The sequence below is a fragment of the Ursus americanus genome, chromosome 4, assembly GCF_024610735.1.
Source record: "Ursus americanus isolate L20-20 chromosome 4, mUrsAme1.1.p, whole genome shotgun sequence".
NCBI lineage: Eukaryota > Metazoa > Chordata > Mammalia > Carnivora > Ursidae > Ursus > Ursus americanus.
Genome location: NC_142130.1, coordinates 92,776,143 through 92,796,527, shown reverse-complemented (window position 1 = coordinate 92,796,527; position 20,385 = coordinate 92,776,143). Strand labels below are relative to the sequence as shown.

General features: G+C 46.9%; 1 protein-coding gene across 5 annotated transcripts in view; it reads left to right on the top strand.

Annotated features, from left to right (window-relative positions):
- Positions 1-20,385, top strand: part of ERG (ETS transcription factor ERG) — a 177,059-nt gene that overhangs the window by 154,607 nt on the left and 2,067 nt on the right. For 3 of the 5 annotated variants that reach the window (XM_045813478.2, XM_087861807.1, XM_045813479.2), the window contains 6 exons: positions 2,121-2,324; positions 3,173-3,253; positions 5,182-5,253; positions 12,047-12,115; positions 12,791-12,847; positions 13,525-13,572. In XM_045813478.2, coding sequence (XP_045669434.1) covers positions 2,121-2,324; positions 3,173-3,253; positions 5,182-5,253; positions 12,047-12,115; positions 12,791-12,847; positions 13,525-13,572 — 531 coding nt within the window. The remainder of the gene's footprint in view (positions 1-2,120; positions 2,325-3,172; positions 3,254-5,181; positions 5,254-12,046; positions 12,116-12,790; positions 12,848-13,524; positions 13,573-20,385) is intronic. The other 2 variants (XM_045813480.2, XM_045813481.2) reach the window with 2 other exon arrangements.

The window sequence follows — 20,385 nt, the reverse complement described above, 5'->3', positions numbered from 1 at the left end:
CTGATTGCTGCTTGAGAGTGAGTGCCACAAAGTTGGTGGAAATCCCATCCTAACCAGAAAAATTGAACATGTACGTGCCCTACGCTCCAGCAATTCCACATCTAGGTCTTCCCTTCAGGCCAGCACCTTCCCGTGCTTGCACGTGGATCATCTGAGGATCTGATGAAAACGCAGGTCTGGAGCGGCACCTGAGATTCTGCGTTTCAAAGTAGGTCCTGGGTGATGTCGATGCTGCAAGATCCCAGGACCCTACTTTGAGCAGTGAGGCCCTGGGGGTGATGGTCCGAACCTTGACTGCACGTAAGAATTACCTGGGGGAGATTTTAATAGTTCCGGTGCCTGAGCTGCCCTCCAGCAGAGTTAAGTAAGAATCTCCCTGGATGAGACCAGGCTCAGTGCTCCCCTCTCCCGGTGATTCCAGTGTGGAGCCAGGGCTGTGGACCAATGCAGATGCCTTCACATGTCCCTGGGGAGGTGGACACTCAGATGTTCACTGGTCAGTAAATTGGGTCTATGCATGTGACGGGGCCCAAGAGCTGCTTACCTGATTGAATACCCCTACATGGATTAACTTGGACACATCTTGAAAATACAGTGGTGGGTGCCAAAAGTGAATCAGATATCATTCATGTTAAGTTTAAAAACACAAACTGTATACATAGTTGGTATGGTAACAGGACTCAGATATACATAGGGATGATGTATTCATCAAGTTCAAAATGGTGGTTGTTTCTGGATTGTTCAGAAAGGGAAAGTGGGGGGTGTGTGGATTCCATTGGATTTGAAGTCATTTCTTTCAATTAGAAAAGATATGGCTGTGAAAGGGAGTGGGGAGAGGAGACAGAAGAAGAGGGAGAAGGAAAAAAGGAAGGGAGGAAGGCAGGGAGAGAAGAGGTGAGAACTCTGGTGGTGCGACTCTCTGGCTGTTTCTCACTGCTACTGCTATTTACTTTGGTAAACTTGAAATCTCTTCCAATGGCACACAACGTGTCCCAGCCTTGAGTAAGCCTGAAACATCAGTAAGACCAAACAAGGTTCTAAAGCTATTGGCTATGAAGTGTTTGGAAAGGATGACTTATCCCTACACTGGATTCTCACTCATTATGATCAGAGCATCTCGGCTTGCCCGACCTCTAAGGGCCTGTCTAGAGAACTAAGGTCAAGGCTCTCATTTTACATGTAAAACAGATACAGAAAGGAGAAGCAGTCTCCAGGGGTTGCAGCAAATTGAGAGACCCCGGGATTTGAACTCTGGGCTCCTGCTCCCTGCCTGGGTGTCTCCTATCTGCCAGTTTTTGGAGGCCCTAAATATCCCTCCACCCGGGGCGTCTGTGTGGGACAGTGTCAGCTGTACTTCCATTGGGGATTGCCTGCTCCGTCTCCCCAGGGCTGTGCCCTCAGGGATCCCACCCTGTCCCCACCCATAAGTGGCAGCAGAGCGTGATGGTGTTGCCAGGATGATGTGGGGTGTGAAAGTCCCCCAGCCTGTCCGCTCCCCCTGCAGGTGCCAGGTAGGTAAAAGCAAGGAACTCATAGCTCTCTCATAGAAATACGAACTCATCGGAGGTGCTGGGGTTTTGGTTTACCTATACTTTATTTCCAGTTTTGTGGTCAGTATTTTTCAGTATTTTGTACAAATACTTCTTTTGTGTGACAGTAATAAACATCTTCCTAATTTGTGTCTTGAACTTTTTATTTTCATCTAAAGTAGCCTGTGGTTTAATGAGGAAAGAAAGTTGCCATTTTTTTCATTTTTAAATCAATAAATAGAAGTCAAAGTAAGTGAAAAAAATGAATAATTAAAAAAAAACCCCACGCCCACATTAAACTTTAGATTTTCTGAGCAACCAGGGGGGCAATGGTGTGAATAATCCTAGACTTCCAGAACAATTCACTTTAAAGGCCATGATCTCTGCGTGTAAGTCAGTTGGCGTTTTTTGTCTTTCCCCCAAGACACCTGTTGATGGGTCACCGAGCAGGGCTAGAGGCCCTTCTTCTGGCAGAGCAGGAAAAGGGGCCGCTCTGGAAAGCTGTGGCTGCCGGGGATCCCGTCTGGGAGGTGGCTCCACCCTGGAAATGTCTCTTTGGGAGCTGATCGATTGTGTTCCATACCCTTCCAGATCCTACGCTGTGGAGTACGGACCACGTCCGGCAGTGGCTGGAGTGGGCAGTGAAAGAATATGGCCTTCCGGACGTCGATATCTTGCTGTTCCAGAACATCGACGGGAAGGAGCTATGCAAGATGACCAAGGACGACTTCCAGAGGCTCACCCCGAGCTACAACGCTGACATCCTTCTCTCGCACCTGCACTACCTCAGAGAGAGTAAGATTGTCCCCGCTCGGGCTGGGATCCCTGTCGGGCTGGTTCTGGCCAGCCTGGGCTGAGAGGGTTCACAACAGTCGGTGGAGAGCTTCTTCCTGCCCTCACCCGTCTCCTCATCCAGGGTCTGACAGAACCAACTGCTTACCAGGCCATGACGTAGGTGAACGTGGTGAAAAGCAGCCAGGGCTTTTCCCAGAAGCCAAAAAGGCACGTTAGCCCTCAGTTGCCTCCGCCAGGGTCACCTCCACCGAGAAGATCACATGGCAAAGGGAGCCAAAGCTTGGTCTGGTCACACAGGACTGAGTCACCATGGTGCCCCAAACTGAGACAGAAACAGATGGAAAGGCTCCTACCTGATGGGAATTATGGGGTTTATCCTCCCTAAGGCTAAACCAGGTCCCCTCCAGATCCCACGTGCACACAAAAGGAGGGAAGTTTCCATCTGGGATCATGACATGTGGCTTCACCTGACAGAATGGGAATGACATATTGGCGACTGGGGGCATGAATTCACCAAGTTTGCTGCATATGCTTTAATTTCTCAGACGTCAAGCATGGTTAGCAGGAGACGAACGCAGCGCGGTAGCGGGCGGTGTGAACTCTGGTGTAAATGCTTTGCCTGGCATCCCGATCCCTTACTCCCTGAATTAAATATGGGCCCACCTAGGGTTTAACACGCTAACAAGCAGCAGGGCCATGGAGAGATTTCCAAGCAGCCCAGGATACGAGGGCGGGAGTGGGGAGGCGTTTTTCTTCCTTCTTTCTTCTTTTTTTTTTTATTTTTTTTAAAGGAAGGTAATTCTCTCTCTTTTTTTTCATTTTGATGTCGCTTTTGTTTTGTTTTGTAGCTCCTCTTCCACATTTGACTTCAGATGATGTTGATAAAGCCTTACAAAACTCTCCACGGTTAATGCATGCTAGAAACACAGGTAATGCTGGCCCTGCCCCTTGCCCACAGGACAAACGCAGGGTCTTGCCCACAGGTTGCATGCTTTAAAGGTGGCACGCGGGATGGGCAGGGCACCAGGAAGGCAGAACGGAGAGGATGGTTGAGGGGTTCCGCAGGCTCAGGAGGCTCTTGTGGGAGGTACCAGAGCCTACAGGCAGGGGGCGCCCTTTGGTTTCCGAGCACTGCCCACTCCCTTTGACAATCAAAGGATTTCTTTTAACCCGGAGATGTGCAGAATTAGCCTTTAGCCGTAGCCGTAGCTCACGTTTGCTGGGTAATAATCTGCTGCTATTAGTCCCCAAATATGCGCTGTGCTGACTGTAGAAACTAAAAGCATGTTCGATACAAAGGGGCCCTTAGTATTCTCTTTTTTTTCCTTTTTATTTTTTATTTTTTTTAATTTTATTCTTAAAGGAATGTGTACGGGGACAAACAGGAGTTTTATTTTTCCCTTTTAGGAAACGTTTTAGGACGTTTCACTTGTCTTGACTTTAATCTTCTTGCACAGACTTCAGACGTTTGCAAAAGGCAGTAGAAAGGAGTGCCCATTTGTTACTTTTTGTGAGCTTTTGTTGAAAGGGAAGCTGTGTTATAATTTTGGAGGATATGAAATTAGTGGCTGACCCAATCCCTGCTCTTCTATCTCTGACCACAGATTCTGCATTCTTTTTATGTATTGCCTGAGCCTAGTAGAGTTTAACCGGCTGCTTCGTCCCTGCTAACCTTCCCCCCTCCCGTCATGGTAGAAGCCGGCTTTCTGCAGACGAATGTGCTCCTGGCTGGCCTCCACTGTCTCCCTCCCGACAGAGACCATTAGAGAAGCATGGCCACAGGCTGCTCACCCCACTGTATCAGCCTGCGGGGACCCTCTGCCACCACCCAGGCTAGGGGAAAAACCTTCTGGCCAGGCGCGGGTCACCCACTCATAAGCCGAGAAGCCAGTTCACGGGCAGCCTCACATGGAAGCATGGCCGTGTTCCAACCATTTGGCAGTTTACTTTAGAACGTGTCATGTGAGCGAGTCCAGGTCTGAGTGTTGCAATGAAATTGCTGCTTAATCTTGGTCCTCCATATGCAGAACATGGTGCTTTTAATGTAAAGTAAGAAAAAAAAATGCTTTGTGTCAGTCGTGTGCCTTTTCAGCGTAGGTCACACACAGCCTGTTAATGACCCTGTGGCCAGAAATAACAAATAACTTAGACAAAGTAATTTCCTTCTCTTAGGAAACACCTTTGAGCTATACACATTTTCTGATAATTTCACAGTTGTTTTAAAAAATGTATAACACTGAGGGAAGGTTTCAAGAAAGCTCTTGTGTTCCTTACTTTCGTGACTGTGGAACATTGAACAATCGAAGAAAAGGACGACCAATTCCAAATGGACCGAACTGCAGAAAGGGAAATTTTTTTCCTGCTAACGACAGGGGCGTCGATTGAGGGAGAGACGGGGCAACATGCATTTGAATAGAGATGTGGAATCCTATTTAATCCGATCCGTAGAGTCTTTGGCGACATATTTGTAATCCTTTGGTACGACTTTCCAAGAGCTCTGTCAAATGTTTTATGGATTTTTATGCAATTTAAAAATGAAAATACGCACCATAGAATTTTTTTTTTTAATAAAATGAGATTGCTGGCGGGGAGGGACACACAGATGGGCTTCAGCAAGAAGCTGTAACACAAGACTCTTTATCACCACTGGGGCACAGGACAGCTTGCATCCACTTCCGTAGTCAGAATCAGTTTCTGCCCCTTGTGCCTGTCCCTTCCTCCCCAAAGTCTGGAACGGCAGGCTCGAGGGGGGTGCCTCCCTTTGGTGTCACAGGGCAAAGTAGATTTGGCACTGCTGCTGAGACCAACAACCACAATGACAGACCCTCACATGTTTTGTCTTTCCTTTTGTCCGCAGGGGGTGCAGCTTTTATATTCCCAAATACTTCAGTATATCCTGAAACTACGCAAAGAATTACAACTAGGCCAGGTACGAAAAGCCCCCTGCGTGATCTGTTTCTTGAGAGACATCCCAGGATGCCCCGTGAGATCCGTGACCTAAGTCACGTGAGTCAGAGGGAGCGGATCCTGGGTCTCGAAGGGAGTCCTGAGCTGTCTCATTCTGCCTCTGTGGATCGGGAGCCTAGATTCGAGCAGCCCATTTCAAAGATCACACTCAAGGTCCCTGAGCGCAGAATTCAAAGCAGACCAGCCCCTTAGCGAGCTGCTTTAAAAGACAGATGGGCAAAGATGGCCCCCGGGTGCCTGGCAGTAAGGAATCCGTCTGCTTTCGAGGTAATGGAAGGACTTACGTCCTCGGGGGAACACACGAAGCACAGGAATCCCCTTAGCGGTAGGGACAGATTTCCAGCATGTCACAAGGGACAAGTCCTTCAGCAGAGGCATGTAATAGACACAATTGACATCAGACTCTTACTTCATGCCTGTCCTGAGGGTTTCTCTAGGTAATTGGTTAATATCATCTATGAAAAAATAAATATTATCCAGGGCTTATTAGTGACAAGGACAATGTGACATTCTGGGAGGTTGAGGACGAGCCAGACTTCAGAAAGCATCGTGCCTTCAGAAAGCTGGCCTCTTCATTCCACAGATGTCCAGGGAGTGCTTCCTGTGTGCCAGCCACGGAGGTACAACGGGAACCAGCTCGTAGGAGCACATACACATTTCACCGAAAGTTCTCGATGTTTCAGTAGAGCCGCCTGGAGCCGGAGATAGACTCGCACACATACATATTTAACCTTAAGGGCTAGCGTCACAGAGCCAGAGACAGACATGCACACGTGACCTGCCTCTAACAGCAGAGACTGTAGGAGCAGGAGGGCTTGCAAATGTACTTTGCATGAATGGAAGGAGGACGCTCTCCTGAGGAAGGGCCACAGGCCAATGGAGGATTAGATGTTTGCAGGTGGAGAAGGAGGGAGAGCACATGCATGGTGTAGACTTCTGTCCCCTCACTGGGTCCTGGAATGGTAACGGGGCAGCCTGCCAGCTCAGGACATGGCGATTCAGGGCAGCGGGCTGGACTTTCCATATCTGTTCGTGGATCTGAGGTTCATGTCTTCCTAGACCCAAGCTGTCACCCTTTGAACTCTGGCTCATGTCCAGACTACACAAGACTCATTTTGAATTCGTCTAGGGCGCTAAGCTTGGCACTGCTGTTTCTTTGCAACAAGAAAGACTGGGGATCAGTGAGCTCGATAGCATGAGTGAAGAAGCTTCTCGGAGTTGCTCCCGCCCAGACACTTCCCTGTTACCGCCTTAGTGCCTTCAGGCTGGCGATTACCCTCTTCTCTAACCTCGGAGGAAGGGTTTACTGCCCTGCTCCTGGGGAACGTGGCGGAAAGGCTTAGCCAAGCTGCTTAGTTATCTCTATCCTGTTAGAGACTTCCCAGGCCATTTAACTGGGGACAAGACCCAGGGTCTAGAGTGAACTAGATCTCGAAGAACCCCACCATTTACCTCTAATAAATGCATTCTTGGGAAAACCAACGGAAGTGTAGGAAAATCACAGTGGTTTCATGAGCATTTAAAAAGCATTTCCATCCATACTTTAAAAAATAAAAGCCATGTAAGACGTGCGTCCAGGGCTTGCTTGCTTGCTTGCTTGTTTCTTTGAAGCTGCCTCATAGATGCCCCTGAATGAGTTGCAAAATCCAGGGACTCTGAGCTAGTGTTGGAGTTTTGTCAAAAGATCACAACCTTGGCCAATCCATTGGTACAGCCCAATGGTCAGACCAGCTAGCTGGTTGCTTATTGCTACATAGGACAGTGGATCCTGGAACTACTTCTTTTTCATATTTTAGGATATAGTAGATTTGGAAAATATGGCCTCCCAGGTGTATGGAGAGGGAGGGGCTAGGAGGTGATGGCTGGGACACCCCTCTGTGCTTCGGCCACGGGGAGGACAGGTTGCAAAGTCAGATGCACCGCACAAAGCCCTGATAAGGCTCTTCCTTGGAGCCATCATCTGGCAGGGATGACGTCCATATCTCCTTACCAGTGAAGTATGTTTCCGAGATGCAGTTGGTATCAAAAATCCCTGTTTTGATGACTGCCATTATGAATGTCGAGGGAGATACACACATATCGGGAAATGAGCTATAAAGAATTTGAATCAGACCGCACAAGCCAGAACTATTTGCTGAAAGCCAGATTCAGGGGTTTGACCTTGGAGAAGAGAGTGACTTCTGTGCACAGGTGGAGGCAGGGATCGACCTTGAAGGAATGCACACAGGGACGTTTCCCTGCTTCGTTCATGCCTCTCCCCTCTCTTCCCAGGCTTGCTCCTGTTTGCTTTTTGTTCAAATGGGCCTGATTCAGAATGCACCCTCTTTCATGATCCTATTGCTGAGCTGGCATTTAGATCTGTCTCTCCTACTCTTATGAACGTGAGCACACAGGCGTATCATTTTACATTCTGTTTTTCACGGTCATGATTTTAGGGTGTTTCATGCATTTTTTGGGGTTGTGTCAGTTAGAACTACCAGAAGCCCTTTCTCCATCTCTCTTGTTAGTGCCCTCCTTCCTTGCTGAACACATGCCTTTTGGAGCCATGGTCCTTTGAGGTCTCGGGTGACATAAAAGGGACAGGTCTGACTCATCGAAACTTGCGTGCTGGTTTTGACCGGACCTAGTAATGTGCCACCCTGACTGGCGTCTTAGGGGCAGTTTATAGGAAAGCTCTGGTGTAGGCCAACGGGGACCTTCGGAAATCCCGTCTCTCCTCCTCCATCAGCACGCAATGCATGGATCATGACACACATCTAGAATGTTCTCTCAAAAGAGACTGGAGGGTTGAGCCATCAAATGCAGCCTTGACTTGGACTTTTCAGCTGATGCTCTTCAGGGGTTTCTCAGAATCTTAAACGATTCCTCCATTGGAATTCACGACTTGGTGACGTTTGGCGTCACCAGTCGAGTGGCAAGGCAGTGCAGTTAATGCACCTCCTCCCCTATCAGGTGCTATGTAAAGCCTGTGTCCCTGGTCATGGCTAAAAATGCACTCTTTGCTTTCCCCCTGGCTAGACTATCACCACAGCGATCTACAAAGCTAGGAGGCAAAGGAATGCAAGATGTTCCCAGATCTCCATATCTTTGATAGAGGATTCTAGAAGCCTGGAGGAAGGTCGAGGAAAACAAGGGAGAGTAACTTAATCGCATTAGGGTTGACTCCAAAACTTCTTTCCATTGAGTGGGCGTTTATCGGTTGGTCCTGGGCAGTCGCTCTTGGTCTTTCTGTCTTCGCATTAATATCTAGGTTCATTAAAAGCAGGCAAATCTCATCCCAGCCCAGCCACGGCCCTTCAGCTCTGCTTTGCAAGTGTGGCATGGATCCTACAGAATGAGGATGAGCTCTCCCATGGTCCAAGTTCTGGTCCATTAAAAAATGAAGTGGGTGGGCGGACATCATGAGGGCTAGAGGATGTTCGTCTTTAAGCTTGATGAAAGCAGAATACAAAAGTTGGTGAGCTTAACCCTGCAGGAAGGAGAATAGAATACACACATTGTCTTGATTCACTGATGCCCAGGGAAGGGGGCTGGTGGGGGGAGTTTTATGCAAAAGCAGGAACTGATCCCAGCTCCCAGGAGATAAATCAAGGGGCTGGAGTGGCGGGACCCACGCCAGTCAAACTCCCTATTTTCAGTTTCGTGCTTTTTGATCTGGATCATGGCATTAAACACACTTCTGTGGTAACCTTAAGCTGCCCCTGAATGGCTTTTATACATTTCGGTTTCTAAACACACAGCCTGTTACAGAAGAAATAGCAGACCCGATGCCAGAAAGCAGCCCTTCTCTGACACGGGACCTTCTGCCAAGTGTATGAATTAATTACCTCGAAGATCACAGTTCGAGAGAAATGGAGAGCGTGTTGAATTGAGTGCCAAAAATTAAATGTAAAATCTGTTCTTAGTAGAAGTTCTGTGTCCTACTGTTAGTAAAGGACACATAGCAAATGAGCATGGAGTCATAACTTCTCAAGCAGCCCAAGAGGAGTGCTGCCCAGAGCTAGCTGTGCTGCGGGGTGGTGTGGCTGGAGGGGGCCCCGTCCCGGTGTGGCTTCATTCAGTCTTGCCCAGTGTCCCCTCCCACAGCAGGGAGGCTCAGTGCCCACAGCGCGTGAGCGGTAGCTGATAAGGAAACATTGGACCAGAATTTCATGAACGAAAACAAAAGCCTACTTATCTTCCATGGCAATATGTTTATGAACATGTTAATCATCGTTCATATAAACATCTCAGATTCTTGGCTAAAAATCAGGCTTGGTGTTGTTTAGGTCCTGACTTATTTTCAAGGGAGGACGGAACATGGTTATACATCCTAAGAAGGATTTATGAATAAAGGGTTTCAAAATATTTTTCTCTTAGTAGTTGGGTGTTTAATTTTTTCCAGTCACATTTCATGAGCAATACTTTTATGTTTAAAGTGGGAGTGGACCAGCCTGCTGACATTGGCTGTCCATTCTGTTAGCATTCTCCCCGGTAAAAGGACCCAAATTAGAGCTGTTTGCATGCTTTTATTCATTTGCACTGACGCGCTCAGATAGTAGCTCTGAGATCATTATCTGTAGGAACACGGATTCCTGCCTAGAAACAAGTACTGGAAATTGTCTAGAACAGGCTTGCTCAAACACGGTTCAGTGTGTTCCCAGGTCTCTTGGGATCTGGTCAAAATGCAGATTCTGATTCAGTAGCTCTGGACTGAGATTCTGCCTTTCTCACAAGCTCCCAGATGTTGCCAGTATTGCTGGCCTGCAGACCACACTTTGAGATCTAGAACATAGTTCGGTATTGTCTTCTTTTTCATTCGGTCAACAGAAACCCCTTGTCGATGTGCCTGTCTGCTCCTGAGTTCGGCTGGATGCTGTTACAGTAGCCTCGCCAGTCCAGTTTCCCTTCGGAGACCATTCTCAAACTGAAACCCTGGCTGACCATTTTTTTTAGACAAAATGCGACTGGATGAGGATCCGCGTGCAAAGGGCTCCCAGAGACTTAAGTTGAAACACAGTTGTAAATTGATAGCGGCTGCAGATTTAATTCCCATGGGCAACCCCAGCACCAGAAAAGTGAGACTTTGAGGAGCTGAGTGGGAAAAGGCTTATGGTCCAAACTGCAAAAATGCCAGCAGAGAAGGAGGGGCGAGCAATAGCAGAGTTTAAAAAGAAAAATTATCTTACTCAACCAAAGCTATAGAGGGTAGGATTTCATAGACCACACTGGTCGAGATGCTTGTAGCCAAACAGACCAAATGAATTAAGGCAACTCGGGGTTGAATTTCACGTTGCATTTCAGTGGTATTCTCTTCAGGATCCGAAACTAGGAAGAGACGCATCTTTAGCAACGTAGTCAAACTTTTTTGACCCACCAGACCACCAGTCCACAACAGGGTCAAATCATCTGTTTAAAGAGAGGCTTCAAACTTATTGTGTTGCCCTGTCCTTCGAGTGAGATTTCGTAGCGATTTCCAGGTGTCCTGAAGTATTTGGCTGTGGCTTTCAGTTGGCTCAGAATGACACATGGCAACGAACTGAGTCCCCATCGATCCAAGAAGACATAGATTTGAAGTGGATCTGTAATGAGATTTTGTGTAGAAATCACTTAATGTATGCACACTTAGTAAGAATATGCATGGTAATGTCCTGGAGTGTAGTTTCGAGAGAACCTTGAAATGACTTCGAGTCTTCATGATCATTAACAGAACTTGTGCTGAGAACGCAGTGGTGGTATAGTTATATTTGTATTGCGAAGTGCTATGAAGATTTGTGAGACAAATGATAACGTGTCGTAAATACAAATAAATCATTGGCATATGCTTCAGCTCTTTTTGTAAAAAAATTATGTGTTTATTTGAGAGAGAGAGCAAGAGAGAGAGAGTACGAGCCAGATGATGGGCAGACGGAGAAGCACACTCCCCGCTGAGCAGGGAGCCCAATGCGGGGCTTGATCTCAGGACCCCGGGATCGTGACCTGAGCCGAAGGCAGATGCTTAAGTGACTGAGCCACCCAGACGCCCCTATGCTTCAGCTCTTATGCTCATCGTTAATGCATTGTGTGGGCAATATTATTTCAGTCTCGTGATTGATTTCATGTAATTCTTTTAGAGAAATTCTAAATTCATTTAGAGAAAGAGAAAAAGTAGATACTTACATAGAAAAGGAACTGGACACTTAAGACTGATTTAATATAACTGGGTGAGATTATACAGAGAAAATGAGCCTTCACAGAGAGAGGCAGCTGGCCGATAAGAGGATAAGACAGCCATGCTCATTTCCAAGGAGGAAGAAGAGAAAGGGACATGAGTGTCATTTGGCGGATTTAGGGGCAGACCCTGAGCACGAATTGGTGGACTTAGCAAATTTGTGAGCACTGTTCTGGATGGGTCATGAAGATAACAAAAGGATGAATTTAGGTCAGTTGCAGGTAAAGCAGGTCAAAGTAGATCATGAGACTCTCTTAACATGGTCTTGGCCTGTGATTGTAGGAAGTTTCTTGGAAGACTCAGCAAGCTCTGTAAGAATCGGTCAGTGAGAGTTGTCAGATCAATGGGTGAAAATGTTAGATCAATAGAATAAACAAAATGATAATTTCTACGTAAAACCCAAATCTAATGGAATACAGGTTGGGTATTTCTTTGGATTACTGGATTTTCATCCACAATATTTATTCTGATAAACACAAAACTTACAACAATCACAAAAAACACAGAATATATCTATTACAAAATTACATTATTGATCTTTCAGTCGATTCATTTGTCTTTTCAGATTTACCTTACGACCCACCCAGGAGATCAGCCTGGACTAGTCACGGCCACCCCACCCCCCAGTCGAAAGGTACAGTGTTGGCCCTGCTGCTTGAATCTGCATTGTTGTAAGGCAGTACATAACCATGGATGGAAGATAGAGCGATTTTGGCAGTGAATCTTTGCTTTTTCAAGGCATAAATTGTTAGTTCCATTGGCAACAAAGTGCAACTGATCTTTAAATGCAAGGATTCTTTCTCTGCTGGGGTTATACCTACTTCCATATTTCCGTAACAAAAAGAAACAAATGATGTAATGTATTTCAACAAGGATGAAGGCAAATCTCATGAGAAGTCTGGGCACAGATTAAATACTGGGTGATTTCCTAATCTTGGCCATGTTTAAAAGTATCCATAGCTGTATTTTATTTTCCTGGTGATTTCCCTTTTTCCGTTTCATTTAGACTGTGGTTCATTTTAACCTGTTTCTTTTTAAAAAAAATTCTTTTTTTTTAGTTTTGGAAATAGTCCTGTATAAACAATTTTTTTAAATAATTTAAAGTGCCGTCTCTTTTTGCTATAATGTCTACATTTGGTTTCATTAGAAAGGAGATTTTCATACCATTAAATGCTGCTTCGTATAAGAGTAAGACTACTATGTTAATAACTAAGATAATGGATGGAATGGTGATATAACAGCATCAAAGACTAACTAATGGTCAAATGGAAGTTAGAGGTAACTCTGTCTTTTGGTTTTGGATTTTCAGCTGCTCAACCGTCTCCTTCCGCAGTGCCCAAAACCGAAGACCAGCGTCCTCAGCTAGGTATGTGTCAGGGGACGTCTTGCTGACCATCAAAAGAGACCTAGATTTAGCAGCGTATTTCTAAAATGTGTCACTTCCTAAATGAAATTCATGTGACTTTGTCTTCTTTGTCACGGCTCCATGTATAAAGTGTGGACCGAATCTTCAGTCTATTCAATAGGGATAGCTTGAGATTTTGCTGAAACATTTCCGAAATCTATGCAGTAAATATGCAGAAAACACTGTTGCACGCAGCCTGCTCCTTTGGGACAGACGAGTCCTCATTTCGTCTTCAGGCCATGTGCAGCGTGCCAGCATTCTGCCAGGTCCAACGTGGAGCGCAGTGGAGGGTGGGTATTGCCAGTGTGCCAAGCAACACGGCCAGAGTGGCATCGGGGCCAAGTGGGGACGTCACACGTTTGCCCAATTTATGTCCAGGGATGGAGAGAGCCGGGTGTCGGGAACCCCAAGCCATATCTGCACGTGGCTGCCAGCTGGAGGCCTTTAGCAAGAAACTTCTCTCAGCGTCCATGTGACATCTTATTCAATACGGGAATTGGTCCTAGGTGACTTGGGTGTGGGGGGACGTTCAACTCTGAAATCTGGAAACACGAGCGGGTCTGGGTTATGCGTGCAGCGACATCATACCAAGTCCTGACCAGGTCTTTGGGATTTGACTTCTTTTCTTTTTGTTGTAGACCCTTATCAGATTCTTGGACCAACAAGTAGCCGCCTTGCAAACCCAGGTGAGATCATGCTGGTGATTTTGCTGGCAACAAAGTTACCCTTTCTGGCCGTGGCTATTTTGTAAGATGTACTTGTCTCGGTGAGAAATCCCTTCAATGGAACAGAGTTGAGTTTCGCACTCATTGGATTATTTGCCTAAGTGGAAAAAAATGGGTCATATGATGAATTAAGACTTTAGCTTCAGCCGAGAGCTGGAGTACCAGTTCCTCTAAGCTGGATCAGTTTCTGCGGGGGCTTCGACAACCGACGTTGATCGTCTCACAGTCCGGAGGCCAGAAGTCCAAAGTCGAAGTGTCAAGTGTCAGGCAGGGTTGGTTCCTTCTGAGGTCCGTGAAGGACGGATCTGTTCCAGACCTCTCTCCTTGGCTTGTAGACGGCCACCTTCTCCCTGCGTACCTACCTGTCTTCTGTATGTGTGTCTGTGTCCAAATTTCCCTTTGTAAGGACACCAGTCATATTGGATTAGACCCTACCCTGATGTTACTTCCACTCGATCACCTCTGTAAAGACCCTATTTCCAAAATGAGGTCACATTCTGGGATCCTGGAGGTTAGGGTTCCAACACAGGCATTTGGGGGGGATGCAGTTGAACCCATCACACGAGGCGATTAAGTAATATCTTGAAAAGGAGAACCTTACTTTACAGCCCTCAGGCTTCAGACTTAGGATCATCTTCGGTGAACGGTCTGTTTTCGAACCTGAGGCTAGAAGAAAGTGCGAACTCTTAACTGGTCCTCTTGTGACCCATACCTTGCCAAGGATCGTCACCTGTCATCACATTTCAGTGCCCAGCAAACTGTTTTATTTGTTTGTATTCAGATCAGAACCAGCTGTGCTGGCAAGAGCCTGAGAAATTCACAGCATCTGCTGCGTGTTCTCAACAGCACGTTCAAATGCCAAGATGACGCAGGCATAGTGCAAGGACAAGCTGGAATGTATATTTCCTAAACACTGAGGCCAAAATCGGGTGGGAAACAGAAAAGTCCGGATTCAATCAGCGTGCATCCCCGCAAGGGAATCTATATTCTGAGAACATGAAATATCATCATTATTGAGTGTCTGCTGCTTTGACATTCAGTTTTTGGTAACGTTAACTAGTTCAGTCAATACCTTTTGGGCATCTGAGCAGTTAGAAGGGACTGTTTTGTTTCCTACCCTACCCTGGAGACTGGACCAGGCGCTCGCTAATTATTTGTTGACTCAGTGTATGCAGGGGATAAGGAGACACGGTCCTTGACCCTCAGGGACCTGACATTCTGGCAGAGAAATGAACACAGGTTGTTGCAACCCTGTCCACTGTCCACGGAGCCACAGGCTCTGTTCTCTTAGCGAGCATCCAACTGGTGGCCAAGCTCCTGGGTCTCTGGTCCCCCTCCTCCCTGTGCTCACTTACGAGTGCTCCATAGCTGTTCAAATAAAAATGATGACCGTGTTTTGAGATGACTATTATCGGTTGTGCTTCAGGAAGCCTGATCTGGCAGCGGTGTCCAGGAGAGATTAGAGCGAGGAAAGGAACGGAAGCGGAAGCACTCGGGGACGTTAATACAGTCATGTGAAATAACAGATACCTCCCGCCCTGTGTAATGCCTAGGCGGGCGCTCCTGTGTCTGGGGCTGCCACCTGAAAACCCCTCAGTCATTATCTTCCTCCTACAGAAGAGGAATCAGAGGTCCAGAGACATTAGGTAACTTTCCCTGGGTCACACAGCCAAGAAGAAGGGAGGCTGGATTTGAGCCCTGACTCTGTCGCCAAAGTCCGCTTTTATTTTCTTGCCCTCGGCTACCCCTGAGTAAGCATGAGGGAGGAGGGTGGGCTTGCAGAATGGAGGCCAAGAGAATAGAGAGGAAGGATTTCCATTTAGTTCAACGACTGTTCAGGTGCTGGGAAAATGTCTCAGTCCATGGCAGGTCAGCAGCTCCGCACTGGAGGGGAAGACTGCACTTTGTATCGCAAAGACCATCCTCCCTGGGCCTGGGGACGGTGCCAACAGCCCCACTCAGGGCTGGAGGATAAAGATTTGTTTTACTCCGTTTCTAATGAATTAGGCCTTCTCTCCCTCTCTCCTTGGGTCTCACGTCAGTTGTGTTCATGTGGCCTTCTCCCCCCAAACCCAGAATGTCTTTAATCTTTCTGTGAATGAGCATGCCTCTTCCTGTTTGATTCAGTCTTCCCATTCTCGGGTAAATAAATCCTTCATCACTTAAAATTGCTGCCTTTGCTCTTTGTACAGGGCAAACTCTTCTTAATCATTTTAAATGGGAAGGTGACATCATAGTGTATCCAGGCACAGGATCGTAACAGCATCTCAGTGTCTCTGTCCCAGATACTCATTTGATGTGCATTTGATGGGCCGTACTTCTGCTGAGAGGTGTGTCCCTGCATAATTATGTCAGGGTCACATGTAAGCCACGCAGCAGCTTTATGTCCCATCAGAGTATCCGGCTGCACATTTAATGCGGCTTCTCTAATGAACAGAAGTTGCCTTTCCATGAAGGTGCTTCCTCGGGTTCTGTGCAGTGAGTGGCTCCTTTGACGCTAACTGGATACTCTCGAGTAGTGGGCACGAAACGTATCCAGCTTCACGTGCACCCAGAGTCCAGTGTTAGGGATGTTTTTGCCATTGGTTTGGAGTGGGAGTGTCCAGTCTTCCCCTGGGAACCTCCCAAGCTCCGGGCCCAGGGAAGGGACAACCGGGAGAGGAGTCAGGAGTGTGGAGGGCGGTGCAGAAACCTGGGCCTGAAGGCAATGGTTTGTGCGGTGATTCAGCGTCCAGGCTTGGGGTCCGGGTTCCAACCCTTGCTGACGTTGGGCAGGATAAGTCACTCTACCTCTCTGGGCTCTAATTTCCTCACCTCTAGGATGGGCTGTCCCATGACTGGGGGGCGGATTAATAAAACATGTGAAGTGTTCAGGATGGTGCCTGGTGCACAGTAGGGTTTCAGTGGCCTTCAGCCAGCCCTGAAAACACTGTTCACAGTTCTTCATGGCCAATGGGGGTGGGGTGCACGGGATGGGGGGCATTTGGCTTCCTTTTGTCATCTTATAGCTCTAGGCGAGGTGTGTGCCTCTCTTTAAATCTGATTTTCAGCTCAAACAAATCACGATTTTCAGCCCCAGCCTTCATGTTCTGAGTTTATCCTCAGAGTGACCCAGCGAGATAGTACCATTACCATCACCCCCATTTTACAGATGGGGACACTGAGGCACGGAGAGCTGGGTGAGCCGCCCAAGGTCCCCTATGTGCCACCGCCAGGATTCAGCAGAGGCAGCGATGATTACAAAGTGGTGTTTCTGGCCACCGTCCTGCCTTGCCCTCTACGGAGTCCTGTCTGAGCCCCTCGGAGCCTGGGGCAAAGCCTCCCCCTGGGGTGTGCCTGCTGCCTGGAGCTTAACACGGTGGAGGGGCCAGGCTGTGCACGCGCGTTTCTCTGCAGCATGCCCCGCTACGGTAGAAAGTGGCCCCAAAGGGCTGCCACCGTGGTGCTCGTTGGGCCCCTCTCTGCTCTGCCCCTCCGTCAGGTGGTGGCCTCTGTGCCCCACTCTGGGGACACCCCTCGTACTGGACCACAGCTGCTGAGTCACTCCCAGCTCTGCTGTTCTCTGTGCCTTATAAACCTTTTAGATGGTTTGCCCTTTTCTGCTTAGTTGACCTTATTTGCTACTGTTATCTTTCTTTTCTTTTAATTGCATTAAGAGACCACTTTCCGGGGCGCCTGGGTGGCACAGCGGTTAAGCGTCTGCCTTCGGCTCAGGGCGTGATCCCAGCATTATGGGATCGAGCCCCACATCAGGCTCTTCCGCTATGAGCCTGCTTCTTCCTCTCCCACTCCCCCTGCTTGTGTTCCCTCTCTCTCTGGCTGTCTCTATCTCTGTTGAATAAATAAATAAAATCTTAAAAAAAAAAAAAAAAGAGACCACTTTCCTTCTAAAAATTAAAGGATTGCCTTTCATTCATTCTATCTCAGGCTGCACCCTTCCCCCCTTTATCCCCCTGGTCTGTCCTGTGGATGGGCAGCGACGTCTTTATCTTTCCCACCAGTCCTGGCTTTTGGTTAATGACCCTAGACAAAAGCCAGGCAAAAGTAGCCACTCCTTACTGATGTTTTAAGGCTCCTACCAAGATAGTGTGAGAAAACAGATAGGAAGGGTTTTCTGGAAGAAGGATGATGGACCAGGGGGAGGTAGTGGAGCTCCTGGAGGGGCACCAGGCCCCTCTTAGGCTTCCTAAACCTTAGGTATCCTTGTTTTGGACTCCCTGTTGTATGTTCTAAAATGCACCTTTATCCTGCAGTAAATACTACTGTTTTAATAAATTTCTTTGAAATTTGTGGCCACAAGGAGCTCAGTTAAGTTCTCAGCAGCCATGGTGTATCCCTGACAATTCTTGGACCGCGAGAAAACCTGCCATATACTGCGAGTACAAAGGATTTTGTTATGGATATTAAATTTAGCAATGAATGAGCTTGACGTCATGTTGCATTTTGTAACATTTACCTAAACAGGAATTGACTTTGCATTTTTGCTTTTGTGCTCAGGTTTGAAAGCTGATGAATTTTGTTTATAGATCTCTGATTCCCACAGATCCTTGAAATGCTCAGAGGCCTGAGCCCTGTGTCGTAAGGGCTGCTGGGTAAAACATTCTAGTAAGAAATTGCTCATCTTTGAATTTCCAGCTATGAATTTAGGTCCCTGACTTTCTAGTTCTTCAGGAGCTGGAGAGATAGGAAACCTCTTCGTCCGCTCTTTCTCTCCCATACATGTTTACAAAGGAAGTGGGCAAGGAACAGATTCTTAAGAGCAACGTCACAGTTTGAATAAATACCAAGTATTTTTCTGGCTATTTAGGAAGGTCTGTGTATTTATGCAAAATCTGTGGAATTGATCTCTCTGTGGGAGGAGGTCAAGAGTGAATATTTATTTTCGGACAACTCTATGTGTTTGTATTGAAGCATACGTTGGAACGTTAAATAAAACATCCATGTTTTTCCCTACTCCCAGGTCCGATACGGAATTTTTTTCAAGTAGTAATCCTTTGGTTACAATACATATACTAAAACCATATGGTTTTCTCATACCATTCTTTGCATTTTTTTAAAAAAATGCATATTAATGAGATGTTGGGGGCAACAGAACTTGATTGGGAACAGTTTGAATATGTGGTTCGGAAAAAGCATAGGCTTCCATTGAGACGAATGACAAGCTGTTAATATATTTCAAATGTGTTGCGAGACTGAAAATGATAATTTTCCAGAACACATTCAGAGAAGACTGACCTTTCTCACGATGCTATTGTATGGATGAATTCACAAACATATCCATTTCCATGTAGCCAATGTGGAAACAAGGATTTATGAGCTGGGCAGTTTATATAGGGAGCTAGGGAGTGGGGAGGATTTAGGAAAAAAACAAATTTATAAATGATTTTTACATGGCATCAGTTCCCCGAAGAATTGCCAATTAAAGTTCCTTTAATCATTTTATCGCATCTCTTGATATTTACTGATGGTGTGTAATAAAAAGTAATCTTTTCTGTATAAGGCCAAGGCAATGCTGTAGCTGGAGTTTGGGAGGAAAGACGTGCCTCTTATTTGCTTGCAAAGCTTCTCGAATCTGTTCAGCACATCTTAGCTTCTCCCGGGGCTCAATATTGCAGTCGATATTTGCATGTTTCTCTCCTGTGGGGAGCCGTCAGTCATCTTAAAGTAGTGTAACACGGTGGCTGGAATGATGTGCCTGGATTTTTCTCAGAGTTTATTAAAACCGAAAATCCACATCCACGCGTCTCCAGTGGGATAAAAAAAACAATCCTGACCCTACACGCCCGGCTAAATGAGATCTCAGACAAAGCTGAAGTCTCGTTTGGTTCCCCAAAAAGGCTTGCAGCCGCACACCGTTCTTCTTCTGGAAAGTCTTCTGAACACAATTGGCATCGCAATGCAGGGGCAACACGTGGATTTCCGTTACGATGCAGTTGCCTAAGTACTGGAAATAGGTGATCTGGTTTGAAAAAGAGCCAACTTTTTTCTAAACTTCCTCATTCTGAGTGGGTTAATTCTGTTCTAGGAAAAGTTTTGACAGAATTGCTTTCTGGGTGCCAGCAAAATGTTATGTTAGAAATAACGGTGTTTACTTCCATTCTCTATGTTTTTCCATAAACTTTTAGAAGTTCATTTCCTAAATCTGACTTTTATTATTTTACTTGACCTTGCCAATATAAATGGTATTAAGTCATTATTGCCATCAACATAATGGCACTTTCTGCCTCACAAAATAGGAAAAATAAACCCTTTCACCCCTGAAACACAAAGTGGACTTGGCTGGTCTTCTAAGGAAGTCAGAAATGGATGGGACCAACCTAAACTTGGCCCCATAGGAATTCTTTGCATTCCATAAAGGACTCGGATCTGTGGGTCGGCCTGATAGTCACCAAGGATCCTCGCCTCGGGGCAGGTTCCCTAGACCCAGAGCTTGGGGTGAGGATATACTTGTGCAAGCCATCAGTGAAGTGTATGTTTCTGGGAAAGACGATGTGACGAAGCAGCAAAGGGCCGGGGTCAGGCTATGGGGGCTGGTGGCCTTAGCCGCATCTCGCCATGGTCTGATCCCCGAGTTGCTCTGGATTACGGACAGTATTACACAGTCGGCCCCTCCTCGGGGCAAGGAGATGGGCCTCTGGGCCACGGGCTCAGCCCCTCGGGCCGTGAGCTACCTGGGTGGGGGAAGCAGCTCTTGTTCCAAGGGCAGTTTTCTGGAGAAGAGGGAGGGAGGCTGTGGGGCGAGAGCTGCGGCCAGCCCAGCAGCTGACGGATGCA